General features: G+C 41.9%; 1 protein-coding gene across 2 annotated transcripts in view; it reads right to left on the bottom strand.

Moving 5' to 3' along the window:
• The window catches only part of LOC125889835 (probable E3 ubiquitin-protein ligase HERC2), a 322,212-nt gene that overhangs the window by 271,046 nt on the left and 36,685 nt on the right, over nt 1-14,481 (bottom strand). For both annotated transcript variants that reach the window (XM_049578034.1, XM_049578033.1), the window contains exon 3: nt 1,882-1,924. In XM_049578034.1, the coding sequence (XP_049433991.1) occupies nt 1,882-1,924 (43 nt within the window). The remainder of the gene's footprint in view (nt 1-1,881; nt 1,925-14,481) is intronic.

A 14,481-nucleotide genomic window follows, 5' to 3' on the forward strand; every position in this document is an offset into this window, starting at 1 on the left:
AAACTGTTCACAACAAGTGGATTATCTCGAATAACGGGTCAAGATTCCTGGAAAGACACGTTGTTGAGTTTTTCCAAACATATTTTTTGGCATTTTAAAACACCACAAGCTGCGTGCCATCTAGTTCCATGTGTTCAAGAGAAGGCAGACATCTCTACGATCGATATCTACAACACTCTGAAACTCAGACCAAAACAATCTAGACTGATACACCACAAGTAAGAGGAAAACAACATACTTTTGATTTGGGGGTAAAATGTCCCTTGAAAGAAAAAGAGAAATGTTATCTCTTGAGGGTAAATAACAGTATAGACCCTGATAATAAATCACAATTATTATTTTTTTGTAGAACTGTCATGCAAATAAAATACTGATTTACAAAAAATGTTTAAATCAAAAACAAAAATATGTCATTATTTATGTTGAAAACTATTGAAAAATTGATTCAATTCTTTTTGTGCGATTAACATCTACAAGTAAAGTGTAATTTTAATGTAGGAAAAATCACTCTTTAGTATACAGTACACCCCCACAGCAATACTATGGCATTGTCTTTCTGTTGTGTTTTCTCTATACAGACAAGACTCATATATGGAGTGTGTCTAACAGGCATATTTCAGGGAGGTCACTTTTACGTTCCTGTGAAAGAAATAATAACTGAACCTAACTCAATTTGTAGCTGTACAAATGACTTTACATAGGCCTTGGCTGGGAGTTGTGTTGCTGTCTCCATGTCCCCAGTGTGAGTGAACAAAGAACATCCAAGACCCCTTTTCAAGATGAGCTGGTCAAACGCAGCCCCAGCACCCCTGTGACCTGTGAGCTCCCAGCAGCTTCAAACAGAGCTCGGCTGTTTGCTTCTTGATAAAATGCTCCTCTTTGTATTTGTTTCCCTGAGCCAGCGTCATAACCTGCAATGCCCCGGCCATATCTGCTAGTTTGCGGCATGTCTGGGAAAAATAACAAACAGTCTTCTCCATTATTTCCACAAACGGGGAACGAAAGGTCCTCGCCCGCCATCCCCACGAGAGCCTGTATTGATTACAACAATGCTTCAACTCAAGACAAGACCACTCTGGGGTCACTGCTATTTCCATCAGAAAGTTTGCCAGTTTAAATTTACACAGCTCCCTCGTACTCTTCTCCTCACTCGCCTCCAGTGAGACACACAGGAGAGCTGAGGAGTTTTCAGATATCAGAGTGCCAGTTGTGTAACGGAGATGCTCACCCTTTGCTCTGCAAGTGGGTGTTATGGAGCTCCAACTATAGGCTCCTCCAACTATAAGCTCCCCACTAGAGAGCCTCGACCTGCTTAGAGGGGTCAAAGCATCATGAGAGAAGAGATAGAATGAGACAGACGGAGAGATGGAGTGCGAGAGAAGGAGAATAAGGGACAATGGGAGATGATGAGAGAGTGAGAAGTGATGCCTCTGTTTCTTTTATGTATTTCTCTGAGGTCTGCAGTGCTGCTGTTTGAGTACTTGAGGGCCACTGAATCACTGCAGCCCCCAGGCCCTCAGATGTCATTATAGCCAGACTGGCTTCTGGCTGGAGAAGTTTTAACAAGGAAGCTCATCAGGAGGAAAACAACTTGTCTCTGTGTATATGTCGGTCTGTTGGTTTGTCTATGTGCTGTAGTGTCTCTCTGCAGTTTAATATACAGCTGTGCAGTATGGCAAGAGAAGACAGTGAGGCATTTGAATGACCATTGGGCAGAACAAAACTGACCACAGATAGCTGAACTTTTATGGACACCTGAATAGTCCCCTAAAGCAAAGCAAGGGCAATGAAAGTCTGAACAGTGCTGTAACACCAAGAATAGAGGGAATACACACTGTTCACATGCTCATTTACATCTTTTTACTACTGTAATTAACTTACTGTCCACTGGTGCCATTTCCCCAAGCAAAGATCTTGCTGTCCACTGTGGAGAAAAGAAGAGGACAATTTTAACACAGGTTGACTGAAATGGATAAGCAACGCTGTTAAATACTGTCTTAAATATGGACACTGTTTGAAAGGGTGTAGGGGCTATTGTTGTGAAAGTAAAAAGCGGTTATCTTCAAAAGCTTTAGCGGTTTCACAGTAACAGCTTAGGTTGTGTGTTTTCCCTTTTGTCCTCAAGTGTAGAATGAGTGGTGCCGTGTCAGTGGGTGGACCCTTCCCCGCTGTGTGAAGTTTGATTAATACAGCCTCGACAGAGAGTTCAGAGACTGGGGCCACCTCTCACACACCCTGCTGTAAAATAATGAGCCTTCAGCGGGAAGGAATAATATACATGGGAGGGAAGAGACACTTTCTTAGTCTGAGTCCGAGCTGAATATATTCAAATGAAATGAGGAAGAGGAGGCCATCCTAACTGATTAGACTTGTCTCAAAGAGAGGGAGAAGCCTATATATTTCTCCTTCTATGTACATGTATTTAACTGTCACCTCTCTGCTCTAACAATCCAACGTGGCACTGATCCATTTGCATATGGTTTCTATAAATACCTGGACCTCTACCTGTTCTTGCAGTGATTCCAGTCATGTCGGAACACAGACAAGCCTTATTGGTCTTGTGGGAACTCAAACACCACAGGGGTAACAGCCAATAGCAACGGACTTTACTCATCAAGCCGGCAGAGTCCTCATACATTATAGAGTAGGCTATATGATTTACCTAAGCTTGTCAAAAGAGAAAAATTATCAGGCAAATGTGGGGTAATAAATTGTAATCCGTGCTGCATATGTTTGACTCGTGACCCTTGGCATTTTAAGGGTTGGGCTGTACGAAAGAGTTGCAGCAAAATGTGTGAAAGGAAATAACATTAAAGGTGAACTACCACTTGGAAACTTTGGGGAAAATGTGCAAAACAGGTCACGGATTTTACGAGAACTACAGCGTGTTTCAAAGGACTTACACTATATGTTAACACAGGAACAAGAACGCCACACTTATTGTGACTTAGATGTTCCTATTTGCTCACACTACAAATTATATGCTACCTACTAATGCTGGCAGTGCTTTTTTTTAGGTAATTACAAGAAAGCAAACAAGGTATTAATGTTCTTCAGAGGCTTTATAGGCTGCCACTGCAGCAATCACACCACTGTCAACTCTTTTTTTCAGCTGTTAACTGCTCCATTAACATTACCTGATGTAATTTGAGACTCTTAAATAAAGCAATTCTTTATAATTATATGTATTCAGTGAGGCCGTACAATATGAGGAAAATATGTGATATGCAGTAACATAACAATATTACTACAATAAATTAAAGTGCAGTCAGGTCTGTCTTCTGCTTTCAGTATACTGATAAAATACACAATGCTTGTTGAATTAAAAAAGTATTGAAACAATCTATTATTGAACAAATTGAATGCTGAGCTGAAAACAAACAGCACCAATAAAAAAAGACAGTTCTGATTTTCTCTTTAAAAACTAACTAAAAAAATTCCCTGAGTGCAATGCCGTCTGTAGGAATGTGTTTAGTGTTCGCGTTGACTTCTAGATGATGATAAAAATAAATAAAATAATGTAAAATAAATATATTGTTCAGCCTGTCTTGTTTAATTATCTTTCTTTTGTTTTACTCACCTAAGTAAGAATGCTATATATTCAGACTTTGGGGCGGATTTACTTTTGAATATTGTTTAATATTTAATATTTAATGACCGATCTTATTTAATTAAGATCAGTCATTGTTGCTAATAATCTTGTCTCTAACAGTTTATGTGAATGCGTGTGTATTGATTGGAACTCTAGCTTTAAGCTGTTTTATTACCATGTGGAAGTGTAACACTGCTTTGGGTCAGTGTGTTGTAGCAAAGCATGCATGAACTACTGTATGCACAGTATGCTGTAGTCAGCTTTGTTTTACTTTACTACAGAACAAGATAAACTTAAAGAGGCTGTAACTTCAGCTCCAGCTTGGGTACCAGAAAGAAGCACCACTAATAGTATGCTTTTATGTTATAAGCTTTTAAATGCTCCTGAACATACAGCTCACTGGACCAACCACAGCCATTATGAACTACTGCTAATTTCCAGTCTGTGTACACTTGTCTGGTTGCAGCAATAATAAGAAACACTTAAATACTTTCATAAAACTACATCCATTAAAGACTATGCTTTTAAACACAAGTATCCTTAACTACATCAGCACAGCAGCCGAGCGTGGGGGCTACCGCTGCTGTAGAGCGGTTACTGTCATGCATAAGGAATGCAGAAACTGTACAGGAGTCCAGGATTTAAGTTTACTTTTACAAGCATAAGAACCCTCGCTGGAATAATGAAATAAAGATGAGAATGAAAATGCAATGGGAATAAAGACTGTGACTGTTCCAGAGTTTTATTTTCTTGTTTTGTATTTTTTTTTTTTGTTTTCTTTTGTTCTTGTACTTTTTGTTTTCTTGTTTTTGTTTTCTTTTGCTCCTTTAACTCTTGAGGATTGTTATGTGGGAGTATGATAAATAGCGGTGCTTAGAGTGTGTAGAACCAAAACACAAAAAATATTGGCAGCCGTAGGTCTGCTGCGATCGTCTGCACACAAGCACATTATTAACAGTATCTGTGTTTGTTAGCACCGGGCTTGGGTCAAACAGTGTACAATAATGGCATTTATAGCTTGAGATTATTTTCATTTATTTTTTACAAAAGTGCATAATGGGTGGGAGACATAAAACTCCCGTTGACTGCTACAAAGTTAACTGTGGATGCTCAAAGTTGAGGATTTGGTTAGTTTAGCAGTCTCTCTTAAAACTGATTAGCATCTGGACACATGCAAATTGTTTTATCCTGTGAGGTTCGAACAAAGGCGAAGAATAACTTTGCAAGTATTATTTGCTCCAGGTCTGCGTGAGGCCATTAATGTGTACTTATCCAAGTATCCAGATGCATCACCTCACTGTGATACCCCCCTCACTTTGTATCTTTGAGTCCTCTGTTATCCTCAGAGTGGCAGATGTTTCTGCCCCCCTCCAACCCACTCATCCACCCAAACGGTTCTCTCTCTCTCTGCGGCAAGGGCAGCGGCTGGCGCAGGGGCACAGAGGCCGACAGTGGTGCATCAGGCTGACGTACAGAACTGATGGGCAGGGCTGAGAGCTGGCAGTGTGGCAGGTTGAGTGTTCACCCTCCTTTGCCCCCCACTAGCCCCCTGCTAGCCCCTGCTGCTCTGCACCATACCCAGGCACCAGCATCCCAGCGGCTGGTGGCCCATTGCTTTGCTCCCCCATAAAAATAGCCCATCCCATTATTCTTCTGCCTCCCCGGGGGCCACAAGGTCTCCAGCATCATTACCAGGACTAAGGATCTGACTCTGCTGCCACCACTTGGCACTCCCCCTCCTCTCCCCTCACTCCTCTAATTATAGGTCAAGCACTCTTTTTGTAAATTATAAAACCTTTGTTCTTATCAAGACAACGGAACAGAAAGGAAAGATACCATGGAGGGAAGAGGAGCAAAGAAGAAGAGAAAGTAGATGAAGAAAAAGGAGGGAAATGGTGTAAAAATTAGAAAGGGGGGGAAAATTTTCAATTATAAAACCAAGCTAATTTGGTATGACCAGCGACTGTCATGCATGGTGACGGAGCTCCATTATGCAGTCATTTGAGCTCTTTCAAATTAGTTATGTTAATGTCCTGCGTGTGAATGTAACACTTGGATGGGACAAGATTTCAGCAATTAATTTCTACAGTCAGCGGAGAGACAAGCAAATTTATTTTCCCCCTCTCAGGGAATTGGTGGTGGAGGGAGTGAGGAGGGGAGAGAGCATTCTGGAGCAGGGAACAAGCTAAACACAAGACCTAAATAAAGCCTGAACAATGGGAGCCAATGCCTCCTCATTCATTCAATTGACAATGTTTTGCAGCTTAAACCTGTTTTATTAATTATGTTTGACATTTCCTTAATTAGTTTCATTTACACCAAATCAATCCCTGCTGCTGTACAGCGTCATTTATCATTTTAAAAAATTTGCATAGCCAGTGCTGACTTTTTCTACTTAATTATACATTAAAAGTGTCAGCCGCGCTTGCTGCCTGGCATTATCTGAGGCAGAAAGGTTTGTGGCTGGACGGGGGTGGCATTAATCATCAGGGCGGGCGCGGGCAAGGGGTGCTCCCGGTCGCCAGCGGGAGAGCCGAGCGGGGCTTCTCATTTTCGAAGCTTGATGCTTCCGGGGCCATGGTGACCTCAATGACCTACGGGGAGAGGCAGACAAATCAACGACCTCCAGCCCCAAAAACAACTACAGCTTGTTTATAAACCATGGTGAGACGGAGGAGGGAGCGTAACCAGCAAAAGAAAAAGCTGGAGGATGTGTAACCAAATCGAAAACATAAGTTGAGGAGAGAACAGTGTGTATGCAGGTATTAAAGGGATGGGTATATGTTTGGATCACACAGATTCCCCTTGAGCCTGTCATGACATTTAAAAAGACATCAGTAAATTTAATCATTAGAGGAAACGTTTTACAGCATGTGCAAGTTATGCTTTTTCAGACAAACAAGTAGCACAGGAAATTAATGAAAAGAAAATGTAAAATTGAAATAACTTTTGTTGTTGCAAGTTAAAAATTGATACTAATGACCATATGTATTCCACTATGACTACAATCGCAACTCTGTTGACTGAGTCAACCGGAGTATGGCTATTACTTTCCCTTCGGCAAGTTTGTGAACACAGAGCGAACTGACAGCTCAAACACCTGGCAAGCTCACTCCTGAGTAAATCTTCTGAGTGTTGAGGTGAACATGGCTTTACAAATCACCCATTCAGGAACCGAGACAGAAATTGGCAGGTAGGCAGAGCCGTGGTGTCAGGAGTGAAAATTACTCTGAAATGCGGAGCACAGTGAGAGGCTGAGTGAGTGAGTCTCTGAATGGTGAAAGCTATGGGTGTCACTGTGTACTATGTTCACATGGGAAATCAAACAAGTGTATTTTGGAGGTGAGTCAACACTTTTGTACTTCGGAAAATGAAAATATTTGATGTCAATTTAAATTCAGAATGGCCTCAGGTACTGCCACATACAAAGTGTAATGCATATCAGGAAACGGTACCTGCTCATGCACAAGTGAACCGATTACACTCTCAGTGGTGTAATACTAGTCTCTACTTTGTAGTAGTTAAGAGGAAATCTCTTTGTGATTAAATAGATGCCATAAAATGTGCAGTGATAAAACCAGCACTTCTTAACATGAGGTGAGCTGATTGAGCTGTAATCAATGAGAAGGAAACACATCCTGAATCCAGAGCTTGAAAAGAAAGGAGGGAAAAGCTCATCTCAAGCTGCTGATATTTCTAAAAGTCCCTTAAATAAGCTGTATCAAGATGTAAAGAGGAGGCTGTAGCCATGGCTTTGCTTGCAACGTCCTTCAAGGGCAGCACAAAAGAGAGGCAGGCAACAAAGAACCTGATGAAGTGACTAATGCCCTGGCATGCCCCAACAGGAGCGGCAGGGGGGCAGCCAGAGGCGGCTACATGTGCACGCCTCACTGCCCCGTCTGGCCCCAGTTGAAACACTAACTATACTCCCAGGGTCATTAGATTAAGAAATGCAAAACCCTGAGCAATACCTGTAGTCGCACTGGCCAGATCAATATTGGAAAAGAAAAGTAGGGAAAAAGTTACCCTTGCCAGGCAGGGGACTGTTAAAGAATTAATTCCTAAAATGTGGGGGATGGAGAGTCTGAGTATCAAACATCATTATTCTAGAAAGTTCCTAATCAGCATATTAATGGTGGCGCATTGACTGCAGAAGTTTCTATTATTTCAAAGTAAAGTAGTTGAAATAAGCTACTGACTATTTCGCTCAAAAAAAATATTATAATTCATATAAGTGATCACTCTAAAAACTAGAACTTTCCTTTCTCTACAGCCCCCCCCAAAACATCGCCATCAATTCCCCGACCAAAAGTACCCCTTTAAATGCAAAACATTTCCGCTATCAAGGATTATGCTTCCTTTCAGGATATATGAAAAACCCTTTGTGAAAATATGATGATGAATTCATAGGCCTAAAACTCTGGGGTAGTTTTTACATCGGCGAAAAACGGAGGGAGGGGAGGAGAAAAATCACCTATTTGGATGGCATACATTACCATTACTCTTGTATTGTGTCTCCACTTTTCATAATGACGGGGATAAGTGTCCTGCTCCGAATGCGTATCCGCTGACAATGGAGGCAGACATTACTTGGTTAAAAGCTCAGGGTCCTGTGGGTAAAGAGGCCCAGAGAATAAAGAGTATCCGTCATGGCTAACGAGCTATAAGGATAGCACATTGCCTTTATAAATCACTAGATCTTGCTGTTTATTTAAATTCATTGGTGCCTCATTATAACTGAGCTATGCACCTTTAGGTCCGAGTTGATTAGGAGTGCCATAGCTCAAAATGGCTTTTAATTCAGTGAAACGTAGCTCTGACCTTGGTGCCGTAACCCTGACTAAAACACGCAGCGACTCCCACATTAATAATGATGCTACCTTTACTGGGCCGCGGAGCCGCGCCGCTGCTACTTAAAATATGTATTATTAGTTACTAGCGACGGCACATTTATCACACCAAATTACCCTTCGGTGTAAAACTGCTTAATTCTGGGTCCCTGTACCCCTCTGCACTATTACCTGCTCTTTAGAAAGGCCTGGAATTAAATGTGGGGATGAAATGTCAGGGTAATGGGGAAGAGGATGCGGGTCGATGGGATGCACACTTGATCATTCCCTAGTGGCCTTCTCCACATCCAGACGATATACTGAATGTGTCTTCCTCATAAAGGAAGTTCCATTGCGCCCTGCTTTGTAGACCTTTAAAGATGTAAATGAAGGGTACTTCTTTGAAATATACTTTACACTGTTCATTAAAATTACATGCAAAACATTATCCACTCCATGTGGGCTTGAATGAGAACTTTATACTCTAGTTATCAAGATTTCATGAAAAATTTATCTCATAAACAGAAACTTTGGATGAGCAAAGGAAACTGAAACAACCATAAACTTTTTATTCACTAAGGCATTTCAGCAGACTGACACCCCGGCACCTTGTGTGCACATGCAATTCATAAGCAGACATCCATGCACACAAACACACACACACAAACATATAGCCCTATCTACCTCCAGCCTATTATAGTAAGAGACAGGCCTACAGCCACTGAACACTTGTCATTGTTCATCCCATGTGTGCCCACAAGAGACTGATTACTTTGACCAATCGGCTAAATGATTAGATCAATTAGGTACTTTGGGTTGGGCATCAACAGTGGCCTGCTGCAGCTTCAAGACCTGTGGGACTTGGCCCATCAGAACCGCCTCATTAGGTCTCTGGACTCGACCCAAAACCACACCACAAAGACAAAGATAGAGGACCAGAGGAGTGGAAGACAGTGGGGAGAGGAGAGGCGGAGAAAAAGAGAAAAGACTAAACTTCAATAGGTGAATTAGATTCATTCCTACAGTAAAGCACCTCTGGGATCAATTGTGTTTATGTGGTGCAACATCTCAAAAACATGTAAAAACAATACAAAGCGATCTAACAGATACATAAGTGGGAGTATTTTGAGTGTTAGCCATATAATCCATTGTTATGAGACCAATGGGAATGCACTGGTATACAGAATTTCTTTTCTCTAAGGATGACATCAAACAGTCCAGTAATAATTTAGATTACCAGGGACAACACTACGTGGGGTTTACAGAGGAACACAGACAGTGCTGGCATAAACACATTTCTCATATCAAACACAGCCGTATAGTACATAAATATATGCACAATACATTAATGGTTCCCGCTCATCTGAGCAAGTGGCAAGGCTAGAGCAGCGGGGGAAAAGAGACGTTACACACGTTCCATCAGATGTCGAATCAATTAGTCACGACCATCTTCCAGAGTCAGAAATAACCACTCGTCCTCCAGTCTCCAGGGAGCCAGGGATAGGCCCGGGCAACAGAGGAGAGATGGGAAAGGATCCAGAGACCCAAAGGGGGGTAAAAAGGAGGGAAATGAGAGAAAAGGAGAAACGGGGATAAATAATGCTGTCTGTTCTATACTGCACAGACTTGCGTCTCTATTTCCACTGGATTTCCATACATACAGACAATTCTACTCTCTCAGCAGAAGTGCTTTGCATATCAGAGGGCACTCATTTTGCACGCTGCAAACACTCCGGTCATTAACATGTGATGACATTATCTTCCTAATCGCACTACAGAGGGTCTCCTCTATAATGTATACAACACAACTGTAGCACCAACTCAAACCCTTTCTGACAGTATCATGGTTTTCATTGGGCTGCTGTTTGTGTCTTTTTCCTCACCACAAAGCCTTTAATCTTTTAATCTGAAGCATAAAGCAAGTGTATACAGCGCAGAGATCATGTGACCACTTTGCTAAAAGGTAAAGAGACATGATTATTCTGTGTAAAGGGAAACACAATGGAGATCCTTTCCCCGCAGGCTAAAAATAATTTAATCTGTCATGTAGGTGCATAAATAACAGCCTTACACCTGAATAGCACCCATTATTACTTGGCTTCTGAAGTTGGTAGCAGATAAATCTGTTTCTCTTCATCTGTGCGGTGGTATAGAGAGGAGAAGCTATTGTATCTGCTCAGATTCTTGTCTTGCTTTTGGTAATCTCTCTGAACCACCAGATTGGAGCAATTTGCGCTGAATAGAGGAGCGCAGAGCAGTGCAGACCAAATAAAATCATCTAAAATACTTTAATTAAAATCTATGTTCTAAGAGATCTACAAAACGTATTATCTGCAATGTTTAAGCATAGATGTATTGTTATAGTTTAGCTTTAGTTTTATGGTTGATGAATGTCACAGTTGTGCTATATGAAACAAATAATGCACCAACAGCTACTATGAATATAGTTACACAAAGCTACAGTGATACTCCGTTACGTCTCCTGAACTCCTAGTTAAGTACTTTTTGTTTTGTTTTGTTTTTGGTTGAGGATTTTGAAAAGGGTACCAACACTGCATATTTTCACACAGCCAGACAACTGAAAGTGCTGGAAGTAACATTATTCACAGTCCCTCGCTTTTTAAAGTTTCAATGGTGAAATCTGTCTAATAAGGCAAAGACAGGTGGTCCCCACTGTACACAGCACCAACCAACCCTCTGGGTGTAAGTGTTGTTGTTTGTACATGGCCTCAACCCCTGGAGGCAGTGAGGGAGAAGACAGAGGGAAACTCGCAACAGAGAGACAGAGACAGAGAGGGGCATCCCACAATCCTCTCTTATTCTGCCTGTTATTTTCCCAGGTTGCAGCGAATGCTCCTTGTTGGTAGTGGTTGGCAACGGAGCACCGTCAGAAAGCTCTGGTCCCCGCTCTGATTCCGCCACATTAGATGGCGTGTGTTTGTGCCCTAGGGATCGCAGCGCCTCAGCCTGTGTTTGGGGTACTTTGTCAGATGACTCAGTGTGTGTGATTTATGAGCTCTGGAAAGGTTGCATTTCCAGCACGCGTGGACGTCCGCATGGTAAATGGAGAAATTCTGAATTTATTAACATACAATGAATGATGATTAATGTTTTGGTATAGATCATGCTCTCTTTTCAGATGTCTCAGTGTGGGGGTGATATATGCAGCAATAAAATGATATGTATGTACTCAAAAGCACATTGTACGAGTGTTGAGTCCATGACTCTTTTAGACACATTCACTGTGTCTGTGTGATGACAGTACCCGAGGGTTTCACAGTGTTGTCTGAACTATCTCCACAGACATTTGTATATACATAACACAACAGTACTTCTTCTGCATGCATTATCCTCCACACAAAGTGAACTGCTCTCTTCTATGGCGCAAGCACCTTGCATAGTCAATGAGAGAATGTATAAATTAAAAACACAAAAAACTGTGAGCAAAAGAATGCAATTTAGGCCGATATCAGGATACATTTAGAGATCCATTCGTCAAAATCCCCACCATTATTAACTTTTGTATTCTACAACACATCTTGTGTCTCCCTCATCAGCTTTTTCAATATCTTCTCAAATACATTACTGCCAGTGTCGAGCGGGTATGTTCACCCTAGGCCAATTACAGCAGTGAACCATAAAGGTAAGCTGTGCTGAAGAGGGTTTTGTCATATATTTGCCTTTGTGTCCCAGCCAGACCCCCACAGTGGTAGGTGGGAAATACAGGGAATGTCAGAGATCTTTCTAATAGCACTGACAACAGTAAAATCAATATGCAGAGGCATGTTTCTGACAGGTTTTTGGGAGTACGTCTATATGGGTGAATGTGAGTCTACCCACATGTTTGCATCTCGAAATGGTGAATGAAGGCTGACTTCTACTTATGCAATGACCTTACCATTTCACCCTTGGAATGAGGTTGAATATTGCTTTGCGCTTGCATGTGAGTAAAAAGAAGAGGTAGCTGGGTGGAATGATCATTCCACTGTGTAGCTAAAAAAAAAAAAAAAAATCAAGTGTGTGTATGCATACCTTGATGTGGCTGTAAATATGTGCACTTTGACGTGACTCTGTGTGAGGTGTGGTGTGTATGTATATGTTCTGTGTTTACTGCATATGTATGAATGCAAGTATAGATACCGTATGTGTGTCTGAGTGTATGTGCGTGTGCACATACTTGTAGGCTAACTTCATATGTATGTGGTTGCTGTCAGAAGAAGCTGACTGGTGATGAGGGATGGAGAGAATCAGAAACACATTGGGCTGGGAATGGGGTGCAAGCCGCAGGGTCGCCCTGGCACAAAACACAACTGCCTCGCACATCATTACCCTCATCACCCTAATGCGCACAACACTTAGAGCTAGAGACAGGCTTGACTCTGGAACACACACAGACACACAAACATAAAGAAGCACGCACGCACGCAGGACACCACACACAGACGTATAAACTCACATGTGTCTGTGCACACGCAAGTAACGCGTGATGTGCCATTGCTTCCTGTAGTGTTTACAACTTAAACTCTTTAGAGCATATCTATGATTCAGAGTCTGGGGGGGAATAGTCTGCACATGTCTCTCAATATGGAGGTTGTTAAGCCAGCGGCCAGCAGCTAAGGGTGCTAACACAATAAACAGCACTAACAACGGCAACTGTGCTGACAGAACTAACATTATTCCTATTAACACAGAGATCACACAATAGGGCCATTACGAAGTCCCTTCTTAATGCTGACTTTGCATTTTTTTTGCATCCCAGTGTGTGATTTTAGACAGCATGCCATCATTGCCAAATCAAAAGAGGGGTGACGGATATATAACATATGCACTGGCAGCACATTATAATAACAAATAATAACAATGGCATAACATGGCAAAAACAATAATTTGCTGTCCCGGTTATTCGGCAATTTAACTTACCCTCTACTCGGAGGGTAAGAAGCTCACGGACTTCATTGTTTTTCCAATTTGTTGACATTTTTGGCTACTGTTCTTCAGTGGGGTGGCTGCTAACTGCTATCAGCTGCTGTCTCCCGTCGGTGGCTCGCACATATAATATGTCGTCAGAACATGATGCCTGTCCCATCCTGCCAGCTATCCCATTTACACAGATGTTGTCAGGGCCAGACAACTCTGTCCGCCCATTCCGCAAGTGTACCTTCTAAACAAAACAGCAAGACAGCATAACAGCGTAAAAAATTCCTATCTTGTAGTGCAGTGTAAAAGGGGGTATTGTTAAGATGTTGGGAATTGGACGGTGGGTGCTGTGTTCTGTGACAACGCCACCCCAATATCAGCGCTACTTGCTGCAGAGCAGCAGCGATTAGCTAGCCAGTGTGAAACACCCACAGGGACTCACACGCACTGACATGCAAGTGTGGCTGGACCGTCTACCACAACAGAGAAGCTAAGATTACAACACAGGGAGAGGCAGTACAACTTTATTCTCCACTTAGGTTGCCATTATTCCACATATCTTGACACAGCAAATAGTTGTTTGCTGCTACATTAATGTTCTGAATATTGCATACAACTCCTTTAAGCATGAAACTGTAACTCTGTCTGAATGTAACTAATAACTGACAAAAAAAATTCCATAATCTTACAGATGCTACAATTTTAACACCAAACTACGTAACAGGCATTTGGTAGGGGGCCACTGTGGTGTAGTTGTGACTCCTAAACCTATTCTTAACAAACTAAGCGAAAGAAGGCACTTCTCCACACCCTTGGATCCTTCCCCATTCTGAAAACACATTCAATGCATTTTGAGACAAAAAAAAGATGAGAGCCATTTCAAACTGAATTGAGCTCCACTGGGAAAAGTATACCTATTCAACTGCAGGACCTCCATAAAATCACAGTAGTTTCACACTGTAACGGATGCCTTCCTCCCTTCTTGCTGCATGAGAGGTTTTAAGAATGGTGGGATTGGGGGAGTGGTGAAAAAGAGGGAGGAAGAGGAGAGAGTAGAAGATATGATGCAGAAGAGTGGAAGAGAGAGTTAAGCCAAGCATAAAATAACTTCAATCTAACATCCTCTCAGTGGGGCGGTAGGAG

Source organism: Epinephelus fuscoguttatus, linkage group LG6 (genome assembly GCF_011397635.1).
Source record: "Epinephelus fuscoguttatus linkage group LG6, E.fuscoguttatus.final_Chr_v1".
Lineage (NCBI taxonomy): Eukaryota > Metazoa > Chordata > Actinopteri > Perciformes > Serranidae > Epinephelus > Epinephelus fuscoguttatus.